This window comes from Zeus faber (assembly GCF_960531495.2).
Source record: "Zeus faber genome assembly, chromosome: 15".
NCBI classification, from domain to species: Eukaryota; Metazoa; Chordata; class Actinopteri; order Zeiformes; family Zeidae; genus Zeus; species Zeus faber.
Window position 1 is genome coordinate 5,852,693 of NC_137194.1, and position 25,531 is coordinate 5,878,223.

General features: G+C 45.8%; 2 protein-coding genes across 3 annotated transcripts in view; both read left to right on the forward strand.

Moving 5' to 3' along the window:
- Positions 1-14,978, forward strand: part of trim33 (tripartite motif containing 33) — a gene marked incomplete at its 5' end in the record, with an annotated part of 26,600 nt that extends 11,622 nt beyond the window's left edge. Inside the window, 11 exons of one of the 2 annotated variants that reach the window (XM_080015127.1) lie at positions 4,005-4,199; positions 5,308-5,508; positions 5,649-5,781; positions 6,341-6,404; positions 7,618-7,774; positions 8,420-8,853; positions 9,651-9,762; positions 11,248-11,322; positions 12,327-12,479; positions 13,565-13,615; positions 14,252-14,978. In XM_080015127.1, the coding sequence (XP_079871253.1) occupies positions 4,005-4,199; positions 5,308-5,508; positions 5,649-5,781; positions 6,341-6,404; positions 7,618-7,774; positions 8,420-8,853; positions 9,651-9,762; positions 11,248-11,322; positions 12,327-12,479; positions 13,565-13,615; positions 14,252-14,515 (1,839 nt within the window). In that variant the 3' untranslated portion in view covers positions 14,516-14,978. The remainder of the gene's footprint in view (positions 1-4,004; positions 4,200-5,307; positions 5,509-5,648; positions 5,782-6,340; positions 6,405-7,617; positions 7,775-8,419; positions 8,854-9,650; positions 9,763-11,247; positions 11,323-12,326; positions 12,480-13,564; positions 13,616-14,251) is intronic. The other variant, XM_080015126.1, reaches the window with a different exon arrangement.
- Positions 14,979-20,192: 5,214 nt separating this feature from the next.
- slc66a1 (solute carrier family 66 member 1) lies at positions 20,193-24,911 on the forward strand. Its single transcript, XM_080015143.1, has 7 exons — positions 20,193-20,369; positions 20,503-20,632; positions 20,750-20,837; positions 21,447-21,616; positions 21,728-21,820; positions 22,466-22,651; positions 23,917-24,911. Exons 1-7 carry the CDS (start codon positions 20,218-20,220, stop codon positions 23,992-23,994), a joined length of 897 nt encoding a protein of 298 aa, XP_079871269.1. The 5' UTR covers positions 20,193-20,217; the 3' UTR covers positions 23,995-24,911.
- Positions 24,912-25,531: the final 620 nt, after the last annotated feature.

Here is a 25,531-nt window from a genome sequence, read left to right on the forward strand (position 1 = left end):
AAATCGATTGCTGATTGGATCATCAGTCGACCTAAGCCTGATCTATACCCCTCCTTTTATCGTGCGTGTGTGTGTGTGTGTGTGTGTGTGTCTGGCTTCAAATGTGGCGGAACTGAGATCGCTCTGATCACGCGGCCTACCATAAACGTAACTGGCAACCTTTAAAAAATATATATGCATATCTTTTTTAGAAAAGTAAAAAAATGGGGAGATTTCCTGAAAAATATATAAACAGGGGGACGGCGGAGAGAGGGAAAATACAGTAGAATCCCGGGGAAAACCGGGAGGGTTGACAGGTTTGTCTCAGGTATGTCTGGGCGTCAAAATAAACATACAGAACAATTGTTTTTTTATTTCCCTCATCTGCAGTTTTGTCACGGACAGTTGGCATTGATTCCACTGTCCTTTCAAATATTTGTTCTGGTTTGTGCAGCCAACAACGGAGTAGTTCCCATGTTGGCTCTTCGCTCCGACATAATGCTAGCGGGTCCGGCGTGTGCAAGGAGAAAAATGGCGCACCTCAGAAAGGTGGGGAGGTACTCAGATGGGGCGATCTCATTCTAACGAGTCTCCACTTGACGGCACCTCTGAATGGCTTGTTGCATCGCGTGTTTTCTGACAAGGGCAGCTCACAAAAACACTGGCTGTGTTGGCTTATTTCTGTTTGTGCGTTAGCAGGCCCATCAGCACATACATCCGGGTGGATGTATGTGCACAAGCACTGAGAAAGTGAGTTTTTCGTCATATGGGACCTTTCATCGATATCCAGAATCTGGGTGGCCTATTTCAAACCAGGCAGACCATCTTATTGGTTCGTCCGGTTTGTCGCTTCACTGCGTGACGCCTCATTTGCATAAAGTTGAAAGCGAGCGCAACCTTTTTTGTCACTCGGCTTAACCCTCCCCGCCGTCGCTTAGTGTTGCCGAGGTCGATGTCGCTTCCTGTCGCTGGCTGCCATAGAGAATGAACCAGATCCTGTTGAACGGGGGGGGGGGGCTGCGTAGAAGACTCGGTAATCTGGCAATAATCACCGCAAATTTGATTTAATCTCCTCAAGATTTAACAGAATTGGCGCAGCCTTTCTGCGTTAAACTTGTGGCCCCTTCCCTGATGGGACGGAACCAACGACACCATCAGCGCATTGTCATACAGCACAGATTTCATTTGGTGCTTAATGTATCTTGGATTGAAAGTTTGAACCGACTTATTCCTGGAACCCAAGCAAACGCGGTTACTTTGGGCCGATGGTTATTTATGTTTTAGAGACATGAGAATGAGACGAGTGCCAAAATATTTCCAGTTGTTTCTGTGATTACATGTAACTCTCTTCATTGGTAGTTTAAAAGAAAAAGAAGCCTTGTTTGTTTGACTTGCAATTTTTTGTTAAGAAACGGCATCGCGCCTGAGAGCGCCGCCGCAGCAAAATCATTCCGTCATCAAAACATTGTTGACCGCAACAATCACAAAAACACTGCTGGAGCTGTGCCCCGTGGTTTCCGTCCGATCTTCAAAAGTCCAATACCGCTGCTTTGATTCTTAAACCTCTTTTTTTATCACTCCCAGATGAGCACGCACTTGGAACTTTGTTTGACCTTTGCAGGAAATCGGCGCGGCGTTGTTGGTGGTTTGCCTCGTAAATAATATCATCCAGTCGTTCTGTCCCGCTGCTCCGCTTTACCGCTTCCCCCCTAACAAATAGTCATTTACACCTGGCTTCCACCGAGCCCCTCGGGCAGTGGTACAAGTGTGTAACAGCTCAGGAACCGCTCAACTCCTGGCACCCTGCCATATCCCAGTCCCATTTTAGTTGTGCACACACACACACACGCAGTAAAAAATGTACTTTTAACCTGATCCCTGAATTACACACCAACTTAATTTTAATCTATTATTTGCTATATGATTGGCTGTCACATAGCGAAAGTTTGGTTGTATTTTAATCTATCCGGTCAAATATAAATCTCGGAATTTTTGAGCCCAGCGCTGCCATCTGAGCGTCTCAAACTCATTTGGCGTTTTCGCACCGAACAGTTCTGGGGACTCCCTGAAGGGAACTGGTAACTGGGGAGCTTCCCCGACAACTACGTACCTTCAAGGGCTCTTTAGTTCTGGTTGCATTGGCACTGTTAACACGAAACTCTGAAGTGACGTCAGCGCGACGTCCGTGTCGTGTTCACTCGGTAACTTTGGCTGATTTCCCCCTTATCGCTTCACCCAAATCTGTTTCTGAACAAATTTAAGCTGAGAAATAAGCACTCCAGTTGCTGGGTCTTTGCTCATTTTAGATCTACAAGGCCTCGTTTCGGAGTTCGCACCGATTTTTGTGATGCGCACTGGCCCGATGCGCACCAGTGCGCATCACGAAAAATAGGTGCAAACTCCGAAACGAGGCCTTGTAGATGGATTTTTTTTTTCTTCATTCAATTAATGTCTGAAAATAAATGAAATAAATACATCCACAATTAAAATAATATTCTTATTTATTTATCTATTTATTTAATTTTATTAACGATGAGTGTACGTGGGCTGGTCCCCACCCAGAGCGATGCCACTCGATCAGGCAGACTTACTGTCCTCAGTCCGAGGAGCCGGCGAGGGACCGTGGACTTAGGTCCGGACCTATCACCGTGCACTTGGGTCACTGAAGGTTCCTCCTTTTAGTCTCTGCTCTGGAGTAGGGTCTAAAAATGTCCCTCAAAACGGCGTTCTAAGAACTACGATCGCTCCTAGTTCCTGCAGTGCGGACACACAAAGAAAGATTGTTTCTCCAAAAGTTCTTACAACTGTGAAATGCCTTGTGTATGGATGAGGGGGGGTTTAAAGTCAACAGTGGTGTATGGATAAGGGGGGTTAAAAGTCAACATTGGAAATTCAAACAAGTTAATGTGGTGAAAAAACAGGCAAAACTAGAAAAGGTTGAATTTCCTGAAGACAACGTGTTTGCTTGCTTTAGGTTGAAGATGTTTAAAAAAGAATGTTCAAAAATGTAATTAAAAGTTTAATTTGTTTAATTATCAGAGAGAGAATGTGTTAAGAAATAGTAAAAGCAGACCAAGAAGTAGTAGTAGAAGCAGAAGTAGTATAAGCAGCAGTGGAATTTGTAAAATCAGAAGTAGTAGCAGAAGTAGTTATGGTAGCCTGACTAATTGCACCAGTACTAGTAGTAGTAGTAATAGTAGTAGTGGTGGAAGAAGTAAATGCAGATGTGGCAGCCTTAATAGCAGAAGTGGAAATGGTAAGGTCATTCTCCAACTTCCAAAAAACACTGTATATGAAAGAACCACTCCCCGGGCGCCGGTATATGGCAGCCCACTGCTCCTAGATACATCAGTAACTAGGATGGGTAAAATGCAGAGAAATGCATTTTACCCATTTATTTGATAGTACTTGTACTCTGTGAAATGACAATTAGTTGAATCTAATTTAATCTAATCAATGGGGCATTCACAGATAAATAATGGAAAAAGGATGAATGTCATCACTATGATATTTCCATGTGAGTGAAAGTGTGCAGAGCTGAACATTTCTGTGTATAACATACCCATGTTTGTTAGTTGTTTTTTTTTTTTTTTTTTTTTTTTTTAAACCCCAACTTCCACCCCTCTAGAAACCCAACGTTCCACCAAAAAATTATCGCGAAAGCGCACCACTCCCGAATATGCTGACATGTTAAAGTTCAAACGGCATTGATGGATTTAACCGTGTCGAAATAGTAGGATGTCAAAAGTCGGGCGGAAGGGGAAAAAGTAAAAGAACGGGGAAGTAAATAAGAGAAAAGTGTGACTTGCTGAAACAAGCTCGCTAATAAGGTCTCCATGTGGAGACAGGTGTAGGTGCACGCCCAGGGATGTTTGTTTTGCCATTCGGAACATTATGAATTCTGCGTCCCGCTGTTTGATCAGAAAATTCAATGTCACCCGTCTAGGTTTTGTGTGTTTTGTGTGTGTGTGTGTGTGTGTGTGTGAGTGAACTCTCCTGCCTTGTCTTTTCACCCCCCCCTCCAGCCCCCGAGACTCATCAGCATGCAGCAGATGCCCCGGGGTCCCGGGGGCATGAACGGCGGGCCGGGCCCCCCCATGTACCCTTCTTCCCACCACATGCGCCTGCCCGGCCCGCCCCCCGGTCGCATGCCCACCGCCCAGCCGAGACTCAACGGCCAGCAGTACCCCAGCATGATGCAGCCCCAGCTACAGAGACAGGTAGACGCACGCACCCACACGCACACACCCACACAGGCTACAGGCAACCATTAAAATGTGAAATGTCCTTCACTGGTGGTAGTTGACTCCTTGATTGTTGTTGTCCGCTGTTCGACACAAGGTTTTCGGTAAGGCGTAAGAAAAGCACTAGAAGAGCAATGATTCCGTATCGCGCAAGCGCGACGAGAATTTGATCCACGCAGCCAAAGTTGAGCCGAGGTCGGTGTGTAGATGCCAGCGGTGAGGTGGGCCCGCAGTGTGGTTGAAAAGAAAAACGGGTTCCAAATACATTTTGAAAACCTATTTCTTCCTGTAGACTGAATCCAAACAGAACATCAGTTTTTTTTTTTTTTTGTTTTTTTTTTAATTGCTCTCATGTATGTTTTGCGGTATCGAAAAGATTGATTTCCTGAATCGCTGTGTTTTTGATGTTTCACCTTTTTAAGGTGGTCAGGTCTGCTTACAGAGGATGTTCAGACCACAGTTCTAGAAATAACTACAAATAAAATCACAAATTGTCTAATTTAAAAAGTATTTCTTGGAACTAAGTCTCACATCCTGATCATGGCGTACAACGAAGAAAGGAATTGGCGTTGATTTTTGACGATTTAGATTTGATCCAACAAACGCGTGAAGCCGAACTGTTGTTTACGTTGCAGAACCACAAAGAATGAGCGCTTGTCCCCACCCCGCTGATATGCATACACAGCCGCAGAACTAACTTCTCACTTTTGTGAAGCACATTTATGACCCTTGTCCACATGTACTGCTTGCATGTACGGCTAGGGAAGAGCAACCTGCACTATATCCGGCCACTCTTTCTTTTTGTGCAGCTGTCAATAGAGTCTGAGATGAGCCACCAAAGGTTTCGTGTCTTACTACAGTCGGGGGTTTGGCACCTTTTTCTTACTTTGACATTTGTGTGTGTTGTGCAGCATGCAATCTCATCCCCAGTGCATGTTCCTGCATTCCACGGCCTCATCACACCACACGCCGCACTTCATACATACAGTTCGGCTTGAGTGACTGTGTCTCATTCTCATTCGCTCCCTCCGTCCCTCCCGCCCTCTCTCTCTCTCTCTCTCCTCTCCTCCCTCTCTCCGTGCAGCATTCCAACCCAGGGCACGCGGGGCCCTTCCCGGTGGCGTCGCTCCACAACGCCAACCCCACCAGCCCCACCAGTGCCAGCATGGCCAGCGCCCACGCCCACCGGGGCACCACCAGCCCCATCCTCGGCCCAATCGAGCTCATCCCCTCCGTCACCAACCCCGAGAACCTGCCCTGCCTCCCCGAGATCCCTCCCATACAGGTACCCGCCCACGCCCACACGCTGCCTAACAGGGATACGAAAGCCACCGTGTTGATCCCTCCCCAACACTCTCTTTCAATTCATTCCGACTTGACAAGCTCTTGTTTTTCCCGCCCTCGCTGTGACCTTTGCGCTCCAAGCTGGAGGACGCAGGCTCGAGCAACCTGGGCCACCTGCTGAGTCGCTACATCTCGGCCAGCATGCACCCCCAGCTGAACCCCGTGGACATGAACCCGTCGCCTGGACCCTCCACCCACTCCCCCGGCTCTTCAGGTACTGCCTGCTTTGGTACGACGGCGTGACTCTGGCCCTGATTTTCTGCCATCGTTTCCGGTTTTCCGAAAATATCTGCCGCCAAACACAAATTGAGGTGTTGTGATGAAGTTCCTAGACTTCCTGGTGCCCTCTGCTGTGGAGGGGGATCGGCGGGGAGCCTTGTAGTATAGATTTCAATTTAAATCAGCCCTTTGATTTGATTCATTGTTTTGGCGATGACTCTGATATGCACTTGTTTGGTTGTTTGATTCGTGGTGAGTCGCTTTAGATAAAAGGTGTGTTTGTAATTCGATGTTACAAGTATGTCTAAATGCTGATTCAATGCATATCGCAAGATTCTTTTAGGTTTGTGATTATAGTAATTTAGATAGTTCTTCTTTTGACAGATTTTTAAACACCTAAAAATGAAAAAGATTGAAGATTCAGTGACTTCAGCAATGTTGTCTTTTCAAAGCCGTTGTTTTCTGACTGGGGGGGGGGGGTTTGGGTTTGCCATTGATAAAATTGTCCAAACAAGGAAATCCTCCCAATACTGTCTCTCTCCTTCTGTCTACAGGCCTGTCCAACGCTCACACCCCCGCACGGCCCTCCAGTACTTCCAGCACAGGCAGCAGGGGCAGGTAGGGAGCAAGAATACCAGCACACACAGTGACGCATTAAACAAATTTATGGAAGTGATTCCAAGGTCGGCAGACCGACGACAGACTCAGCCTTATTTGGAATAAAATACTATTTCTGTGGATGAAGGCCGACACAGAATTACTTACCCTCACAATGTGTGGCACGTCAGGGGAATATGGATATCGAGGGGATTTCCACTTGAGTGTGTCCTCGCTGGTTGAACTGAATTGAGCTGGTCCAGGTCGTCTAAAGCTTGCTTCAGCTCGTCCATAATGCGGCAGTCGGATCGTCCCCAGAATGGCCATTGGATGAACTGTGTCTGGGTTTCGCGTCACAAAATATGTCAAGGAAAATGGGAGAGCTGTTTTTCTTTCCCACAACAGCAGCGAGTAGTTTTCTCATCTGGACATTTACCGTGTTCCATGAATGAGTTTAAAACAGCCTTTATGTAGCTTTTGCAAAGAGCGAACAGAATAAGAAAATACACACAATTCACTTACAGAGAGATTTATTGACAGTGAATATGGTGACATCCAACGATAACATTATAATAACCTGATTATTTTGAAATGCGTGACTTATTTACTTAGTTTTAATAAAAAACTCGACCGACGTCACTTCCGGTCGTACTGTCGAACCAAAACTTGTCACACGAGTTGAAAAAACGTAAAGCAATCCGCACTGCAGCGTGTCACAGCCTTTGTCTCCGCAATTGGACCCTCCACAGGAATGGATGGACTTCCGGTTTGTTCTCATCGTTTGCCGAATTTGGTTTGAAGCTGTCTTTACCATCCGATAAATATGTCGCAACCAAGTTGGCTCCAAATCCACCAGCAAAACTTTGATTCCCCTTCCAAGTATAATGACGAGGGATAAAATGAACACTTGCTCCGTCGATGGATCAGTGCAGACTAAAGCGGATTCTAAAACTCCCAACGCTTGCAACATCCCAAAAGAGTTGGAGAACACTCAGAGAAAGCGATAGTAATCGTATTGCGTCTCAGCACCTACCCTCGGGCTGAAACCATGTATTGCTTTAAACATTGACATTGAAATGTGCATATGAGCAAAGGGCATGACGTTGTCCAATTAGGCAAATCACACAAACTGTTTCACACACATAAGACATACCTGTGTGTGTGTGTGTGTGTGTGTGTGTGTGTGTGTGTGTGTGTGTGTGTGTGTGTGTGTGCGTGTGCGTGCGTGCCAAAGCTGTAGCTCTGCAGGGAGGTCGGGGCCCGGGGCCGCAGCTCCCGCGGAGCAGGTGAGGGTGAAGCAGGAACCCGTGGAAGACTACAGCTGCCCTGCATCGGGTTTCTCCTCCGTCAAGACGGAGCGAGGGAAAGATGCGGGGAGGAGCGCCTGCATGGTAGGTTTCGGTTTTCCTCAGACCTCACACTCTCAAGTCCCCTTGGAAATAGTCACTCACGGCAGCCCCTTGATTATCATCCATACAGTTGTTATCTGGCACAAAAAAACGCAAGTAGAGAAGTGCATAACAAGATGTTAAATAATACTGTATACAATACAGGCTTCCTACCTGGTGCTTGGATTTCGAGTGCTTGGAAAGTCCTTGAAAAAAAACAAAAAAAAAACACGTCATCATTGAAGACCTGTGATATGTCCCCTGCTTTTGTGATTCTAATCGCCATGTAATTTTTCAGAATGCCTTGTATGAGATATAATAGTGTGTGTGTGTGTGTGTGTGTGTGTGTGTGTGTGTGTGTGTGTGTGTGTGTGTGTGTGTGTGTGTGTGTGTGTGTCAGCCACAACATAAAAAAGAGTGTAGTATATACTTTTATGTGTGTGTATATGTATGATTATAAGAACAATAATAATACTTTAGACTATAGGGAAGTAGCTTTTGTCAAGAAAAGATTGGAACACATGTCTTCAAAGTTTTTCTGGCAAAAGTTGATCCCACTGATTTTCATGTAAAAAGATGGAGATTTGACATGGTTCTGTAACCAGCCAGTCCTTGTGACACACTTTTCTTTTGTTCTCCTGCCTGTAGATGAACAGTCCTGAGAACAGCCCTTTCCCGGTGCTGGGCACGGTGTCCACCGGCCAGGACGCCATCCGGAACCAGGGGGAGCAAATCAAAGCCGAGCCCCAGTCGGAGAGGCCCTGCTCCGGGCACAACGGCTCCAGCACTGCCACGGTGACGGCCGCGTTCGCCGCCTCTTCGTCGTCGTCGTCGACATCCTCCCAGAACAACAACAACGACAACAGCAGCACGCCTGCCAGCGCGCCGCTCACCAACGGCACCTCGGAAAAGAGCCCGTCCGAGGGCGCCGCTGCGGCGACGAATTCCAGCAACAAGGAGGACGACCCCAACGAGGACTGGTGCGCCGTGTGCATCAACGGGGGCGACCTGCTGTGCTGCGACCGCTGCCCCAAGGTCTTCCACATGAAGTGCCACGTCCCCACCATCAAAATCTTCCCCAAGTAGGTGCTCGGCCGACTTCGGTCGGTCCTGACCCATGACCTTTCAGGGTCACATAGAGCGCATGGACGACTAAGCATGATAAAATGCCGCATCATGTTGGCTTCAGCGTGGAATTTGTCTCTTTTATTTGGGCCTAGCCTTTAAGTGGCAAGTTACATTTAGGAATTCCTCTTCAATCGTTCTGCGTTAGCTTGTCTGTTTTTTCAATCACGGATGTGAAGCCGCAAGCCAAGCAAGGCTACTTTGGATGTTGTTAAGTTCTCTCCGGCTGCAGGTGGAAAGTCTTAGAATGTGTGAAATTCAGTTTTAGCAATGTCCTGCATTAAGTCATTGAAAACTCTTACATTTAAATTCATGAGATCTTTCAGCAGTTTCCTTTATTTTTTCCTCCCAAATTAGGCGAGCCTATCTGGCATAAGAGTCAACATTTCCAAGGTTATAAAACCCTAAGCTTCCCGCTGAAGCAACATTTTAGCTGCCATGCTTACTTTTTGGGAATATGGCTATTCTAGATTAAGCCAAGCCCCTTTATACTGATCTAACAGTTTGTAGAATCATCTGGTTCATCACCTACACTACTTCTACCGAACACCGTTCATATCCCACAATACTTACCTGCAATACCTTTATTGAATAAATCAAAAATCAGTCTGACATTTTATTCAAATTTGTCCTATAAATGTATTTTGTTAGCATTGCATTTACCTCTCTGATACCCGCAGACAGCCTTTCTTTACTAACGAAACCCATATTAGGGAGGAAACTCGCCAAAGTAAAACAATGTGTGTCTTTCAAGGGGCGACTTCCTCTGCACGTTCTGCCGGAGCCTGAGCACCCCGGAGATCGAGTACTGTGACGACGGAAAGCGAGCCAAGGCGGACCAGTGCCTGAACCCGGAGGACCGACGGGTCAGTACGACTCCTGCCAACACACACACACGCGCACGCACACACACACACACACGGGGGGGGGGGGTCTTCTAAGCCTGGGCTATTACTCAGAAATTGAAGTACTGGAATACCTTGAAAATAGCCCGTTTTGTGGTGAAGTGCTTGAAAAGTAAAAAAAAAAAACAACGCGATCATTGAAAATATTTTCAATGATCATTGATATTTCACCTGGTTTTATTACTCAAATGATAATGTAACTTTTCTAGAATCGCTTTTACGGCGTGAAAAAGGGTTCGAAAATTGGGGTTGAGCGATAGGTCAAAATTTTTCCTACCGCCAGCCCAACAACCGGCGATTGCCGATATATTTGCGTGCTCTGCGAACCATGCTCACTGATCCAGCTCGGATATATCTTCTGCCCCTTGTCGCCCCTGTCTGCAAAAATTACACGCCCAACGCTGGCGTAGAAAGCCTTCGATCTCCATCTCCGCTTGGCCTTAGATAATTCTTTGCAACCGTCGTTGGCAACAGGTAAAACCCCCATATCCCGACACACCCACAGGGGAGGAGGCCTCGTCATGACATGTTTTCCATCTGCTCCGGGCATGTTCCATCTTGCCCACTGGCCTGTGTCTCTGTGTCGGAGGGCCCTGAAAACACCACTCGGGTGCCGTTGTGGCAGGCGGAACTGCTACAGGGTTAATTATTTGCCGGTTTTAATTCTCGAGGAGACGGACCATTAAGTTGGCAAAACAAAAGGACAAAAATGGTGCAAAACAATCACCCAAAAAAAACAAAAAAAAAAACAGTCGGCGATTGCCGATATATTCGTCCAATCGCCCAAGCCTAATTTAAATGCTGCTCAGGCTTTTTATTGTAGACCTGGTGTTAAATGACCTGTGTGTAGAGGGGGGGGGGGACGGACAGTGAAATCCACCTTTTCTCTGTTTTTTTCGCGAATAAAAAAACCAAAAAGTTTTGACGATTCTGAAATAGGCTTTGACATGCTGTTTAATATCAATACCATAATACAAACCATTTACCGTGTGTTTTTACTGAGGTTTGACCATGCACCAGTCACGTCTGTCAGAGACACAGTATGTTACTGAGGCTTTTGAACGTTCGTCAAACATCCCAGGTTTTTGAGGGCGCCACAATGTCAGAAGCTGCAAATCTGCACTTCAGCTGATTACTGGGGGAAAAAAACTCCGCTCATGTTAATGTTTGGAGTTTACTCAATGTCTTTCTTTTTTCAAATTTTTAAATAATTTTTAAATTGTGTTTTGTTTTTGTTTTTTTTAATAATAGACAATGCGATACTATTCAATTATATTTAATTGATAATGGTCAAATTGAAAGTGATTTACATTTGTTTTGCATGAAGTCCATGAAAATGGGGAAAGGATAGTGTTAAAAAAGTAATTGAAAGTCCTTGCGTTTCATCTTGTAATAGCAGAATGAAACCTGTAAGCCCCGCGCTGACTCTCCCTCTCCGTGTTGCAGAAATGCGAGCGTCTCCTGCTGTATGTGTTCTGCCACGAGCTCAGCGTGGGTTTTAGGGAACCGGTCCTCAGTTCTGTAAGTCACACACACACACACACACACACACACCTACATGAACGTTTTTTTTTTTTTTTTTTCCTCTTGTTGTAAGACGGATGCGTTCCTCCAGTGTCATTAGAACTGTTGAATTGTTGGGCCTTTTCCTAAAGGTTTGTTCGGTCAGAGGATGACATGACTTCAAAAATGGCTTCCCATGTGGGTTGTTTGTTCTTCTGATGTGGAATCCGTCCCATCCAGCTGACTCCATGCGGCGGAAACCCTCCATCCCTACAGCTCACTTCGCCCAAGTCCGTGGCCGTGACACGCCCGATATATGCATTTTATATATGCACAATAATAATATTGTTGTGATGCACATGTGTTCCAGGATGTGATAACATGTTCATCCTAACCCTTACTTATCTTCACTTTTTTTTTTTTTTTTTTTTTTTCCCCCCTTTCCACAAAATAAGCGCAAAAGTAAGAGATGCTGAGATGTTTGTTTCCGACAAAAATCAGCGCACCCGTTTTTTTTTGTTTTTATTCCTGGATCGTTTGGGAGGATGTTGATAGTTTCCGGTGGAGTTTGAATGAGCCACCTGGACTGATTCGGGACGTTTCTGCCGACGAAAACCTTTCAGCTTCCTCATACAACACTCACCCTTAAGGTCTAGGATGGGGTAGAATTTCTCATTCGGAAGGCTTAAAAAGTGTACCGCCCTGATGTCCTGTATGCTCAGGCTGCTCGACCAAAGTCAACCACCGTGCTATTTGGTTCCTAACTCGGGATAACTGTTGCACTCACCATAGTGACGTGTATGGAAAATGTCAGACGGTAATCATTCAACATCTGGAAGTAATCTGCGCGTCCGTCATACACCAGCCCCCGGGGAATAAAAAACGGCCTCGGCGGGCCGACGCCCTTTTTTTAATAGAGTCGAAAACGGATAAAACCCGCCAGGCGACGGGGCGGCCTCGCGCCAAACGTTCCCGAAAGGGCAACCCTGACGGGATGAAACTAAGTCAAATCTCCAACCCAGGTGCCCAACTACTACAAGATCATCAAGCAGCCCATGGACCTGAAGAAGGTGAAGAGGAAGCTGCTGGTGCGGAGCTCCCAGCACTACCAGACCGCGCAGGACTTTGTCTCGGACGTGCGCCTCGTCTTTAACAACTGCGCCAAGTACAATGAGGTGGGTGGCATGAGTGTGGGGGTCGGGGGTTGGAGGCGGCGTCCCGGGGGTGGGTCGGGCTGGGGGGCATGCATGCGCGGTTACACCCGCGTGGCCACACCCGACGATGGCGCGGAGGGCGGACTAATTTGCATGGAGTCGTGTGAACGTAACACAGTGGTATTCAGACTTTCTTAACCTCCCCAGGATTTCAAGGTCTTGACGCCACCGCCCCACGTGGTCATTTATGGCACGCCGGGTGGAGCACTCGCATTCCATTTGTGGCTAATGAACTACTGAAAATATGACGCCCCTTTCCCTCCACTAACGTAAAATATATATTATTTTTTCAATCTTTCATTTTCTCGCCCCCCCCCCTTTTGCAATTCCTCCATGCCCCACTAGGGGGACGCACCCCACAGTTTGAATACCACTGACTTGACTACACTTCTCAGCAAGTGAGGGATGACGCAGTATCTGCTTTCTACTCACGTACCTGCAAGCTGCCCCAAAAGTTAATCTCAGTGTCGTAAACGCCGCATTTGTGCTCAAAATTGAAGAGGAAAAATTCAAACTTTTGGTTCAAAATGTTTTTATGCTTTTTGTGCTCTGGGTACTTTTTAAAATTTTTTTTTTTTGGGGCCCTCTCTCTATTTTTCTCTTTTCCTTTTTCAAAATGCGTTCTATTGCCCGGTAACAACCTCAACGCGGACTCTGGTGCTCGCGTTTTTTGTGTCAACTTTTTCGTCGTCAGTGGCAAATTCTGTTGAATTTGCGATTTAAAAAAAAAAAAAAAAAAAAAAAAAAAAAAACAACCCCAAACAATCGACGTCGCGCCTTCGGGCCACAACACTCACACATATGGTTGGAATGATTTTTTTTATTTTTCATTTTTTGTCCCCCCCCCCCCTCACGTCAGCTGGACGACATGCGTGCGGTTACAAACGCCTCGCAGCACCAAAACCCTCACGCGGACGGTTTCTCCCTTCGCCTTCTTGTGCTGTGACCTTTTTTTATTTTTTTATTTTTTCCCCCCCTTCTCCCACCCCCCCACCCCCCCCCCTGCTGCTTTTACTCTTTGTTGTAACGTTGTTGCCCCTTTTTAGATGTCTCGAATAATCCAGGTATATGATGAGGAGAATCCAATTAATACGCAGGTAAGTCCGTTTTCCATCAGAGCACCGTTGTCCTGTACCCACTGGCGTTTCACAAAATGTTTGCGGCGTTCGAGGCTCCACCGTTCCGGCTTTTTTAAAAAAAAAAAAGGCTCACGCGCAGGGTTCCTTCCAGGTCCTTGAGGTGCTTGAATTTCCTCCTCAGAAATTTAAGTACTGGAATACCTTGAAAATTTATTTGATTTGTTCCTTCCTTGAAAATGAAAAAGAAAAAAATATATAATAATAATAATAATAGTGCTTTAAAATAAAAAGTCATTGAATTTCATTTTGTAATGAACCCTTGTTTACATCACACAGTGAAAATCTTCACTTTTTTTTTTTGGGTCGTGATTGATAAGTAACTTAAATTGAAAAATAATGGAATAATCTAAATCAATCTTAACATTCACTCATCATTCGACGCTCAAATTGAATGGCGGCAGCACTTCCTGGAACAGCAGTGGGGACACGGACACCACGCTCCGTAACAACAAGGTTGAGCCAGGAGCTGCCCTGCTACCACAAGTCCTAACCCACTCTAATTTATCCTCCTCCGCCCCCCTCCCCCTCTCCCCCATCTCACCCCTATTCATCTCCCCACACGCTCGGCGCCCTCACCCCCACCTCACCCGGCAGGCGGGCTCGGAGATGGCCACCTCGGGCAAGGCGGTGAGCCTCTTCTTCGAGGAGAAGCTGCTGGAGCTGTACCCCGGCTACAGTTTCCCCGAGACCCCCGAGCCCGAGACCCCGGCAGCGGAGCCCCCCAAGCAGCAGCAGCAGCAGGTGGAGGAGGAGGAGGAGAAGGAGGAGGAGGCCACCGACGACTCGGACGAGGACTTCGTCCAGCCCCGGCGCAAGCGGCTAAAAACCACGGACGAGAAGCTCATTCACATCAAATGAGGACGGGACAAAAAACTGGGGGGGGGGTCTTCCGCTCCGGAGAGGTTTACCTCGGCTGAGAAAGGACCCCCGGCACCTCGGGCGCGAACGCACCTCCGGCCGCGCCTTCGAAGCTCCGAAATGCCGCGTCTCCTCATTCTTCCTTTCGTCACGGACACTCGCAGAACTCGCTTGTACAGATTTTAAGAAGAAGGATTTGTTTTGTGCTAGTCGGAGTTGATTCTGGAATTTTTCTATCTATTGTTATGTTTGAAGGTCGGTCGTGACATTTGCTTTGCTTTTTGAAACATGAAGATGGCTGCCCCACCCCACCCCCCCACCCCACCCCCACCCGGCTCATAATGTATTATAAATATACTTTGACATGAAACCTAGCAAGTATTTGTATGACATTTTGTGGAAGCAGTGTGTAAATAAGAGATTCTAGCCAACTGAAGGTGTTCCTATAGATGTTTGAGTGCATCATCAATAAAAGCCTGTTGATATACTATAAATATATATACATACATATATATATATATATATGTGGTGGCCTGTGCTTCATATTGTGTGTAGGCCTTCACAATTCTTACATTTGGGTAATTTTTTTTTTTTATTCAATTTTCTAATTTACTGTCCTTTTTTAAATTGAATCGGCATTAGATTACAAAAGATAAGTGAGTATAAAAGTGTTCACCCCGAGGCGAGTGGCCGTGAAATTAATGTTAAAATTTTGATGCTGGCCATTGACCAGTAATATATCCGTCCAAGTCACGTCCGAGCGTTTTCTTTTATCGGATGCGCAATACACAGGGTGATTGCGAACAGTGAAATCCTTTGTCACAAGGGACGGAGAAAAAGCGTTGGGATTTTCAAAGAAGGTTTTCAATTGAGAAGGAAAAAATGAGTCGATAATAATGAAACAAATCACAATAATGGAACATTAGCAGCAGTACTGAGCAGTATGTGTTGTGATGGTTCACGTATTCTGATGGTTGTAGACAGCGGGAGAGTGACTGCATGATGATGATGATGATAATAGTAATATAATAGGGAACTGAAACTGCCAGTCGGCTGTTTGAAGCCCAAGTAGGTCATTGCCCTTTTGGGAACCTTGATTGCGTCCTAAAAACGTGTGTGTGTGTGTATAGTGCTGATATCTTTTTTTTAATTGTCCTGTTTTAAAAGCTTCATTTCGGGTTTCTGGCAAGACCTGTTATTTAAAAAATAAAAGTTCAATTATAACTCATAATAATAATAAGTAATAAAAGCAACAAGGTGGTGAGTGTGCGCCCGCACGTGACGGTGACGCCGACACCCAGACCTGACGTCAGCACTTGGCGGCTGACCCTGCGGTTCTGCGGCAGGAACCGGCCCCGACGCGGCCTGTCCCGTCGCAGGTCCAGGTCCAGGTCCAGGTCCAGGAAGTCCGCCAGACCGTGACCGTCCCCGGGGGCCGAGGAGGAAACCGATCGATCGATCCGCTGCAGGAGGTGCGATCCCCCGCCCATGATTAGGTCTGTATCGCTTTGAGGACAATCGTCCGGGGGCATTTGCATACAGACCGGGGGGGGGGGGGGGGGGGGGGTTGTCAGGAAGTGATCGTCAAGTTCGCCGTTAAGTGATCCGTCCAGCAGCGGCGGCGGCGGCGGCGGCAGCGGCAGCGGTTTCAGACACAAACAGCCGTCCGGTCACACGGTGGGAGCTGCGCTCACTTTTTGGCAAGTGCAAAAACGGCGTCCTATAGTTTGGCGAGCGGAAAACCCGCACTTGGGGAGTCGTACCGGCCCTTTAGAGGTGTCACAGCGGGGGGACAAGGGCCGGGATGGGCTTGAATGCGACCCTCGTGAATGGAAACAGGGTCACTTTGAAACTAATTACCTGTCGGTCACAAGGTAGCAGCTGCGGTCACCTTTTGGCAAGTGCGAAACCGCCTTTTGTTAGTGGTCGTGGCCTGATTGAATTGTATTTCGACAGGTTTAAAAAAAAAAAAAAAAAAAAAGCATGGGGACTGCGATGGGCTTTAATCCGCAGATATAACCGCTCACCTGCGCCTGTCAACAGGTGAGCCGCGACTGTGACGGCATCTGCCCTTTGAAATGCAACCCCCGCGAATGAAACCGAGTCGCTCCGGGACGTAGACAACCTCTCGGTGACGTCGAGGCGGACGCTGTAATCACGTTTTGGAAACGACACCGGCACCGATCCGCGTGACCCGGGAGGGAGGGGGGGGGGGGGGGGCGGATGCCGGTCGGACGTTATTAATGTTTTTCCGCATCGGCGTGTGAGAGCAGCCGGCCCCAGCACGTGTTTGTCGATATGTGATGCGGACGTGTGAAACGCGGGGGAGGTGAGGGGGGGGGGGGGGGGGGGCGTCCGGCAAACCGAGACTAAAGCGCTGGATAACGGACGCCGGAATAACCGACGCGGAGTTTCCGTGAAGCTCCGCTCAACCGCCGCCGTCAGTTCGCGTTCCAAGCGTGCTGCGTTCCGGTGTCAGTTGGGCCTCGTTCATTTCAGCCTCCGTCGATCCCACGTTCGAGCTATAAACGTCTATGACGCTATAAAGCTTATATAACGATATAAGGCATCTATAAAGCTATGAAGCATATATAAAAACCGTAAAGCACATAGAAAGCTATAAATGACATAAAGTATCTATAAAGCTAAAAAACATCTAGTTCAAGTTCAACTATAAAGCATCTATAAATCCATAAAGCACATATAAAGCAACTATAAAGCTATAAAGCATATATAAAGCTATAAAGAATATATAAAGCAACTATAAAGCTATAAAGCATATATAAAGCTATAAAGAATATATAAAGCAACTATAAAGCATATATAAAGCTATAAAGAATATATAAAGCAGCTATAAAGCATATATAAAGCATATATAAAGCATATATAAAGCTATAAGGCATATATAAAGCAACTATAAAGCATATATAAAGCATATATAAAGCTATAAAGAATATATAAAGCAACTATAAAGCTATAAAGCATATATAAAGCTATAAAGAATATATAAAGCAACCATAAAGCTATAAAGCATATATAAAGCTATAAAGAATATATAAAGCAACTATAAAGCATATATAAAGCATATATAAAGCAACTATAAAGCTATAAAGAATATATAAAGCAACTATAAAGCTATAAAGCATATATAAAGCTATAAAGAATATATAAAGCAACCATAAAGCTATAAAGCATATATAAAGCTATAAAGCATATATAAAGCAACTATAAAGCTATAAAGCATATATAAAGCTATAAAGCATATATAAAGCTATAAAGCATATATAAAGCAACTATAAAGCTATAAAGCATATATAAAGCTATAAAGCATATATAAAGCTATAAAGCATATATAAAGCTATAAAGCATATATAAAGCAACTATAAAACTATAAAGCATATATAAAGCTATAAAGCATATATAAAGCAACTATAAAGCTATAAAGCAACTATAAAGCTATAAAGCAACTATAAAGCTATAAAGCATATATAAAGCAACTATAAAGCTATAAAGCAGCTATGAAGCAGCTATGAAGCAGCTATAAAGCAGCTATAAAGCAGCTATGAAGCAGCTATGAAGCAGCTATAAAGCAGCTATAAAGCAGCTATGAAGCAGCTATAAAGCAGCTATAAAGCAGCTATGAAGCAGCTATAAAGCAGCTATGAAGCAGCTATGAAGCAGCTATGAAGCAGCTATGAAGCAGCTATAAAGCAGCTATGAAGCAGCTATGAAGCAGCTATGAAGCAGCTATGAAGCAGCTATAAAGCAGCTATGAAGCAGCTATAAAGCAGCTATGAAGCAGCTATGAAGCAGCTATAAAGCAGCTATGAAGCAGCTATGAAGCAGCTATGAAGCAGCTATGAAGCAGCTATGAAGCAGCTATAAAGCAGCTATGAAGCAGCTATGAAGCAGCTATAAAGCAGCTATGAAGCAGCCATAAAGCAGCTATGAAGCAGCTATGAAGCAGCTATAAAGCAGCTATAAAGCAGCTATAAAGCAGCTATGAAGCAGCTATAAAGCAGCTATGAAGCAGCTATGAAGCAGCTATAAAGCAGCTATGAAGCAGCTATAAAGCAGCTATGAAGCAGCTATGAAGCAGCTATAAAGCAGCTATGAAGCAGCTATAAAGCAGCTATGAAGCAGCTATAAAGCAGCTATGAAGCAGCTATAAAGCAGCTATGAAGCAGCTATGAAGCAGCTATGAAGCAGCTATGAAGCAGCTATAAAGCAGCTATGAAGCAGCTATGAAGCAGCTATGAAGCAGCTATGAAGCAGCTATGAAGCAGCTATGAAGCAGCTATGAAGCAGCTATAAAGCAGCTATGAAGCAGCTATAAAGCAGCTATGAAGCAGCTATGAAGCAGCTATAAAGCAGCTATGAAGCAGCTATAAAGCAGCTATGAAGCAGCTATGAAGCAGCTATAAAGCAGCTATGAAGCAGCTATAAAGCAGCTATGAAGCAGCTATGAAGCAGCTATGAAGCAGCTATGAAGCAGCTATGAAGCAGCTATAAAGCAGCTATGAAGCAGCTATGAAGCAGCTATGAAGCAGCTATGAAGCAGCTATGAAGCAGCTATAAAGCAGCTATGAAGCAGCTATGAAGCAGCTATGAAGCAGCTATGAAGCAGCTATGAAGCAGCTATGAAGCAGCTATAAAGCAGCTATGAAGCAGCTACGAAGCAGCTACGCCCACGGTGAGTGTGTGTTGGTCACGCTGGGGCTGTAACCCTCAACCTCCACGCTGCAGACTGCTGCTGCCCCCCCCCCCCCCCCCCTCCAGCCCTCCGTGACGCAGCGGCGCGCCGCCCAATCAGCGGCCCCCGAAAGCCGAGCGTTTACAGGCTCGAGCGAGCGTCTCGTCGTCACCTCCTGCGGGCGCTGAGTTGCTGGTGCCGCGGCGCTCCCCCCGAAGCCTGTCCGCGCTCGTAGCCCCTGAACGCGCAAGGTCGGTTTTTATCCACGCTGCGTGGCCTTTTATTTCAAAGTAATATTCGCACATACGTGCGGCTTCTGGTGGACGCGGTGGGGTTACGGCGGCACACGTAGACGGGGCTAGCCGCGTCGCCGCCGCGCTAGCTTGACCAGTGGTTGACCGACTGTTGTTGTTGTTGTTGTTGTTGTTGTTGTTGTTGTTGTTTTGACTTCGGCCCGGGTCGGTGTTAACGGGAAAAAAAAAAGTGATTTCGTGGCTGGTTTTGCCGTAATAGTTGGATTCAACTGGAAGAAAATTTGACAGATTTAAAAGATGCAGTATGCGGTTTGTCCGAACGGAGGATCAAACCTTTGGCTTTATAGATTTCGATAACCGCGAGCCTGGATTGCTTATTTATTTTAGTGATTTTTTTTTCATCTAGGTTTGTTGATATCGCCGATTTTTCCGTCTCTGCTATTATTAGTATTATTATATTTGCCTTGTTTTTTTTTAGTTTTTTTTATTTAAGTATATCAATCTGTTATCTATGTCAAGATTTGGGACATCAGTGTTTTTCATTGGTATCGATATGGCCACGTAATGGGTTGAGATTAGATTAGTTTGCATTTACATCCCTGTGATCTGGTTTCCCTGTCTGTCTTAAGCAATGCTGAAAGTCACGTGACCAGGATGTCATTTTAATGTTTTTAAATTCTAACAACAGGTTCCCCCCCCCGCCGCACCAGAATATGTGGACAGAAGGCGCCCCCACACAGAAGTCCTTGGGATTGATGATCGTCGACGGAAACTTCTCCAGCATTTGCCCCAATGGCTCGAAATGGGTTTGGGAAGGGCTCAGGGAATGCGCCCAAGATTCGAGGGACATGGCCAGCGTCTTCCTGGGCCTGTTCTCCATTCTCTGCTTCATGGTGTCGTCGATCCCGTAAGTGTTCGAGAACCGAAACCAGCCTCTCCTATCTGTGCCTTTTTTAAAATTATTATTATTATTATTTTTCTTATTATCTGTGTTCGATTGGCCGGTGACATTTGCCTTTTGTCGTTTGTTCCGACCGCAGACAGTATTATAGCTCTTGTAGGACGGGGAACATGGACAGCGCACTCTCCATTTGGTTTTTGCTGCTTTGGCTGGGGGGAGACAGCTGCAACCTGGTGGGCTCCTTCCTAGCCGACCAGCTTCCCCTTCAGGTGAGCGTCAGAGGAATGGCCGACACGGACTCTTACTTTCGGTACAGTTTTTTACTTCAATTCTAATGTCTAGTTATTTTCTGTTAATCGCCCCATCTCTGTGCTTCACCCGTCCAGACCTACACGGCGGTCTACTACGTCATAGCCGACCTGTTGATGCTGGCTTTGTACTTTTACTACTTGACGAGGAACAGAGTGTATGGAAGTAAGTTGATTCCCCCCCCCCTCATTAATAGATAGATATTTTTTGTCATCCCTGACGCAAAATTGCAATGTCCCAGCAGCTCACATCAAAGAACAAAAAGAGTAGTTGTTACAAACAATAGAATAAACGTTTAGAAATATAACAATGAAAAATGTCGATATCTGCGGTAAAAAGTGACGTATACAATAAACCTCACAGCTGACTGTACACAAAAAAGAGAAAATGACACAAGAATGGAAAATCAACCTGAAATGTAAAAAATGTAGGCAATATAAACCCAAAGAATAAGCTGTTGACACACAATACTATTATTGGCTGTCATTTAACAGCGCAGCAAGGGCAGACAAAATGGCGCTCGGAGCTGAGCAATCAAATGATTAAAGGGTGATCTGAAACTAGGGATATCATTAGGGATTTTAAGATGGATGGATGCGCGCGGTACAGGCATGTTGTCGTCCAAACTGTGGAAAGGGAGATTATCAGACAACTATTCCCAGTACTCAAGTGGCTCTTTTACTCCGTGACCCTTGTCACGGTTCCCCCGTGTGGAATCCGCAGAGTCGGGTCTCCCCGGTATTGACAGCGAGTACTCTGCCCCCCCCCCCCCAGGTCGGAGGGTTCTCAACGTGGTGGGCTTGGCATGCGTCCTGGGCCTCAGCGGCGCCCTGGCCCCCCTCCCCGGGTCCGGTCTCTGGCGGGAGGACGCGCCCGAGCCTTCCTCCGGGTTCAAAGGCCGCGCCTTGCTGTCCGACTCCGGCGTAGACGCTTCTAACATTCAGGTGAAGCGGCGTTCTTTGCTCAATCATTGAGCCCGTTAAAAAAAAAAAAAAAAAGAAGAAGAAGCTGTTGTGAGCGTTATCTTACAATGTCTGTCCATCTCCCGGTTCCAGTCCTTTACCACCAAGGAGATAATTGGCTTCTCTATCGGCTCTGTGTCGTCGCTGCTCTACCTCTGCTCCAGACTGCCGCAGATGTACACCAATGTAAGTTGCACAGAGTGGAGCGTACGGAGGGGCTTTCACTCTAAATATCTAGAATCTCTAAGTAATTATGAGCCCTAATCCCTAACCTGCTTATCCCGAAGAAGCAAATGTTACAGAATGGGTTTCCCAATGTAGCGCTAGGTTTATAATATTATTATTATTATTATTATTATTATTATTATATTTATTATTATTATTGTTGTTATTTATTTATTTATTTAATTATTTAATTATTTGTTATTGTCCATATCTTGTGTTTTTGTTTTTTCTTGTTTTTTTTTTATTTCTAAGCTTAATTTGTTGTTTTCTTTCATTCTTTTTGTACACTTATTGTCTATTAGTACATTATTGTAATCGCCAATTTTATTGTTTATCTTAGGGTCACATTTTTATTTTTTTTTATTTATTGTACATTCCCTGTTTTTCTATCTTGGAGTTAATCCTTAGCTTTACTGAATATACATTTTTTACGTAATCCTCAGATTTATTGCATATAGCCATTTTTTTTCTGATTATGTTATTATTATTTCCCATTTTGATGCAAATTGCTGTGACACTGGAATCCAGGCTTCCATAAAGTATCGATACGCTCAACAATTCCATGACTCAAAATAAACCGTTTCGTTTTTTTTTTTTGCCCCGCAGTACACGAGGAAGTCGACAGAGGGCGTGTCGTACTTTCTGTTTGCGCTGGTGATCCTGGGCAACACCACGTACGGCCTGAGCGTGCTGCTGAAGAACCCGGAGCGGGGCCAGGGCGAGGGCAGTTACGTCATCCACCACCTGCCCTGGCTCATAGGCAGCCTGGGCACCCTCACCCTCGATGTCATCGTATCCTTTAAAATAAATGTCAGCACAGCAGCAGGTTTTCTTAGTCTCACCCTTGTCCCGTGTAAGTGCTAAATTCTTGTGTGTGTGTGTGTGTGTGTGTGTGTGTGTGTGTGTGTGTGTGTGTGTGTGTGTGTGTGTGTGTGTGTGTGTGTGTGTGTGTGTGTGTGTGTGTGTGTGTGTGTGTGTGTGTGTGTGTCATTAAATCGTCTGTCGGCGATCTACTCCACCCACCGTGATTGATATTGATGACAGACAATTAAAAAAAAAGATTAAAAAAAAAAATTAAAAAGTTTCTGCCATGGAAAAACATGAGCATTGAAACGTTGTAAGTGCAGTTTATCGTTTTCTAATTTGAAGCGGGGAGGGGGCCCAGCTCGCCCTCTTGCCCTCTCCACTCAGCTGTTGAGTAATCACTGGCGATCGGATCTCACCTCCCCGCTCCACAGCCTCGTGCAGAGATGTTAAAAGGGGCAGGTGCTCAAAAAGAAAAGGCACATGGACCCCCAGCTCAAAGGCATTTAGCCACTCTGGGCAAACGGAGCAGCACATCGCAGGTGCACCGAGGACACGTTCCTCATGGATGTATCTTGCCTACCTTGGCTATTCACCCTTGGTGCCCTATTCGCCGATGGTGCCCTGTTGAAAAGGGCACCATCGGCGATCGCTTACCCCGTATGTATGTACGTGTATGTACGTGTATGTACGTGTGTGTGTGTGTGTGTGTGTGTGTGTGTGTGTGTGTGTGTGTGTGGCTGACTTTATATTTTCGCAGCTAACCGCAAAATTTGTAAACCTGTATTCCCAAACAGGTGCAGGGTGAGATTAATGCATCTTTTTTGGGGGCTGAAAATTGACATTTAAATATATATATATTTTTTCTATATTTCTATATTTTTAATTTTTAATCACGCACATTAACTTTGACGGCGCTTATCCTTGTATGTAAACATGTACCTGAACTGGCCCTTGTATGTTCTTCAATCGGAGAACAACCCCTCAAGGGTCAAAATTGTCGGAAAGAAAAACATTCACCTGTAAGCGTGAGCGGACAGTCCCCCCCAGGCTCTTTAGCACTGCGATGCCACAAAGTAAATTCAGAGAATGCGGGTCCTGCCGCAGATTAAGAAGCAATTTTGGAAATTGGTCAGTCGTCCAGCCCGCTCCCTTCCCTTTCCCTCCATCTTGTCTCGCTCGCCCGGTTCCGTCGACCCGCTCTTCAATCGCAGCCTCGCCTCACGTTTCCTTGACCCGCCGCGCGTCTCCAGATCTCCTTGCAATTCCTAGTCTACCGCAAAGCTCCGCCGGCACCGGACAGCGACGAGACCCGGGCGCTGTTGGGCTGAGCCCGAGGACGTCGGCGGGCCTCACCGAGCGGACGACCCGGACGCACCGGAACACCCCACCCCTTCCAGAAAAAAACACACATTCCTATCTCGGTTGGATCGCCTTTTTCTTTGCTTTTAATTTTTAATTTAATTTTTTTTATTTTAAAGAGAAGAGGCGGGGGGGGTTCAAATCCCAACCCCCTCCCATCCACTCGTGACCTCAAATGTTCCTCTAATGTTTTTAAGTTTACGGCCTCATCGCTTTTGATTTTATATAGGCTTTTTTTTTTAAGACTGTAGGAGAAACACGAAGGTTCCAAACGCTTGGAGAAAGAAAACGGAGATGATAAGGCGTCACGGAACCACCGCCGTCGACCTGAATACCTCGCAGCGACCCGGCCGTCGCTCGGTGACTTTCTTTTTTTTATTCGGTGGGTTCGCAGAGAGGAAGCGACGTGTCCGTTATGAACTGGAAACAAACAAACAAAAAAAAAAGAATCATCATAATCTAATGTATTAGGGTTTTGTTTTTATTCATTTAATGTCAAGCCAGCTGCTTCAATCAAAAAAAAAAATGTTATTTAAAATTTTGTGAATTTTTAGATTGTGTTTTTTTTTTTTTTAATTTTTAGTTGTTTTTTTTTATCCCTCGTAAAATGGGAGAGATTTTATTTTTTTGTGTTTCGTTTTAATTGCCGACACTGGCTGTCCTGTACAAGTCACATGGGTTTTTAGCATTATATTTTTTTTTTTTATTGCTGAACCAAAAATATTTTTCACTACCCTTCTTTGTTCACACTGGCACTTTTTTTTCTTTCTTTTTTTTGGTTTTGTTCTTCAGTCGACACACCCACGAGTGAGGCGACAAGCCCCCGTAATTGGCCCCCCCCCCACACACACACACACACACACACACGCCTTTGCACATGTAACACAAATCCTTCTTTGTACTGTTGTCGTGTATGTTGACTTGGGTCAGCTGTACGGTGGCCAAACATTAAATCATCTTTCCATAACACTTCCACATTGTCCCAGCTGTTCTTTCCATGCATATAAAGTAATAATCTGTCTGTCCTCCCCCGTCTCAACGCTCCTCCTCTGGATGGACCGGGGTCAAATCACAGCGTCTCGTCGCGCGTTCTGAGCCTCCGTCCCCCCCCCACCCCCCCCACACACACACACAACCGCACACACACACACACACACACACACACTTTCCAATTTAGTTTATTCTTTCAAGCCAAGCAGAGGCCAAGGTCTACTGCAGGCCTTGACCTTTGAACCCGGCTCCCTACCCTAACCCCTCCTTCTCCTCTTCCTCCCCGTGACCTCGAACCCTCCACTCCACACCCAGGGGGTTGCGTGTGCGGGTGACCTGCTGCTGGAGAGCCCTGACAGCCATGTTGTTCTTCTTCATTAGTCCAGTCGGTATGTGTGTATTTTATATATAGATATCCTCTGCGCGCGCACACACACACACACACACACGCGCACACACACACCCCCTGCCAAGTGTAATTTATTAATTGAAAGGCCCACCCAGCAAGGAAGCGGG

What these genes read in the sequence shown, in the direction of transcription:
- slc66a1 (XM_080015143.1), top strand. Translation starts at nt 20,218, where the DNA reads ATGATCGTCGACGGAAACTTCTCCAGCATTTGCCCCAATGGCTCGAAA. An exon ending in TTCATGGTGTCGTCGATCCC is followed by an intron (nt 20,370 to 20,502) that starts GTAAGTGTTCGA and finishes TTCCGACCGCAG; the next exon opens with ACAGTATTATAGCTCTTGTA. An exon ending in TGCCGCAGATGTACACCAAT is followed by an intron (nt 21,821 to 22,465) that starts GTAAGTTGCACA and finishes TTTGCCCCGCAG; the next exon opens with TACACGAGGAAGTCGACAGA.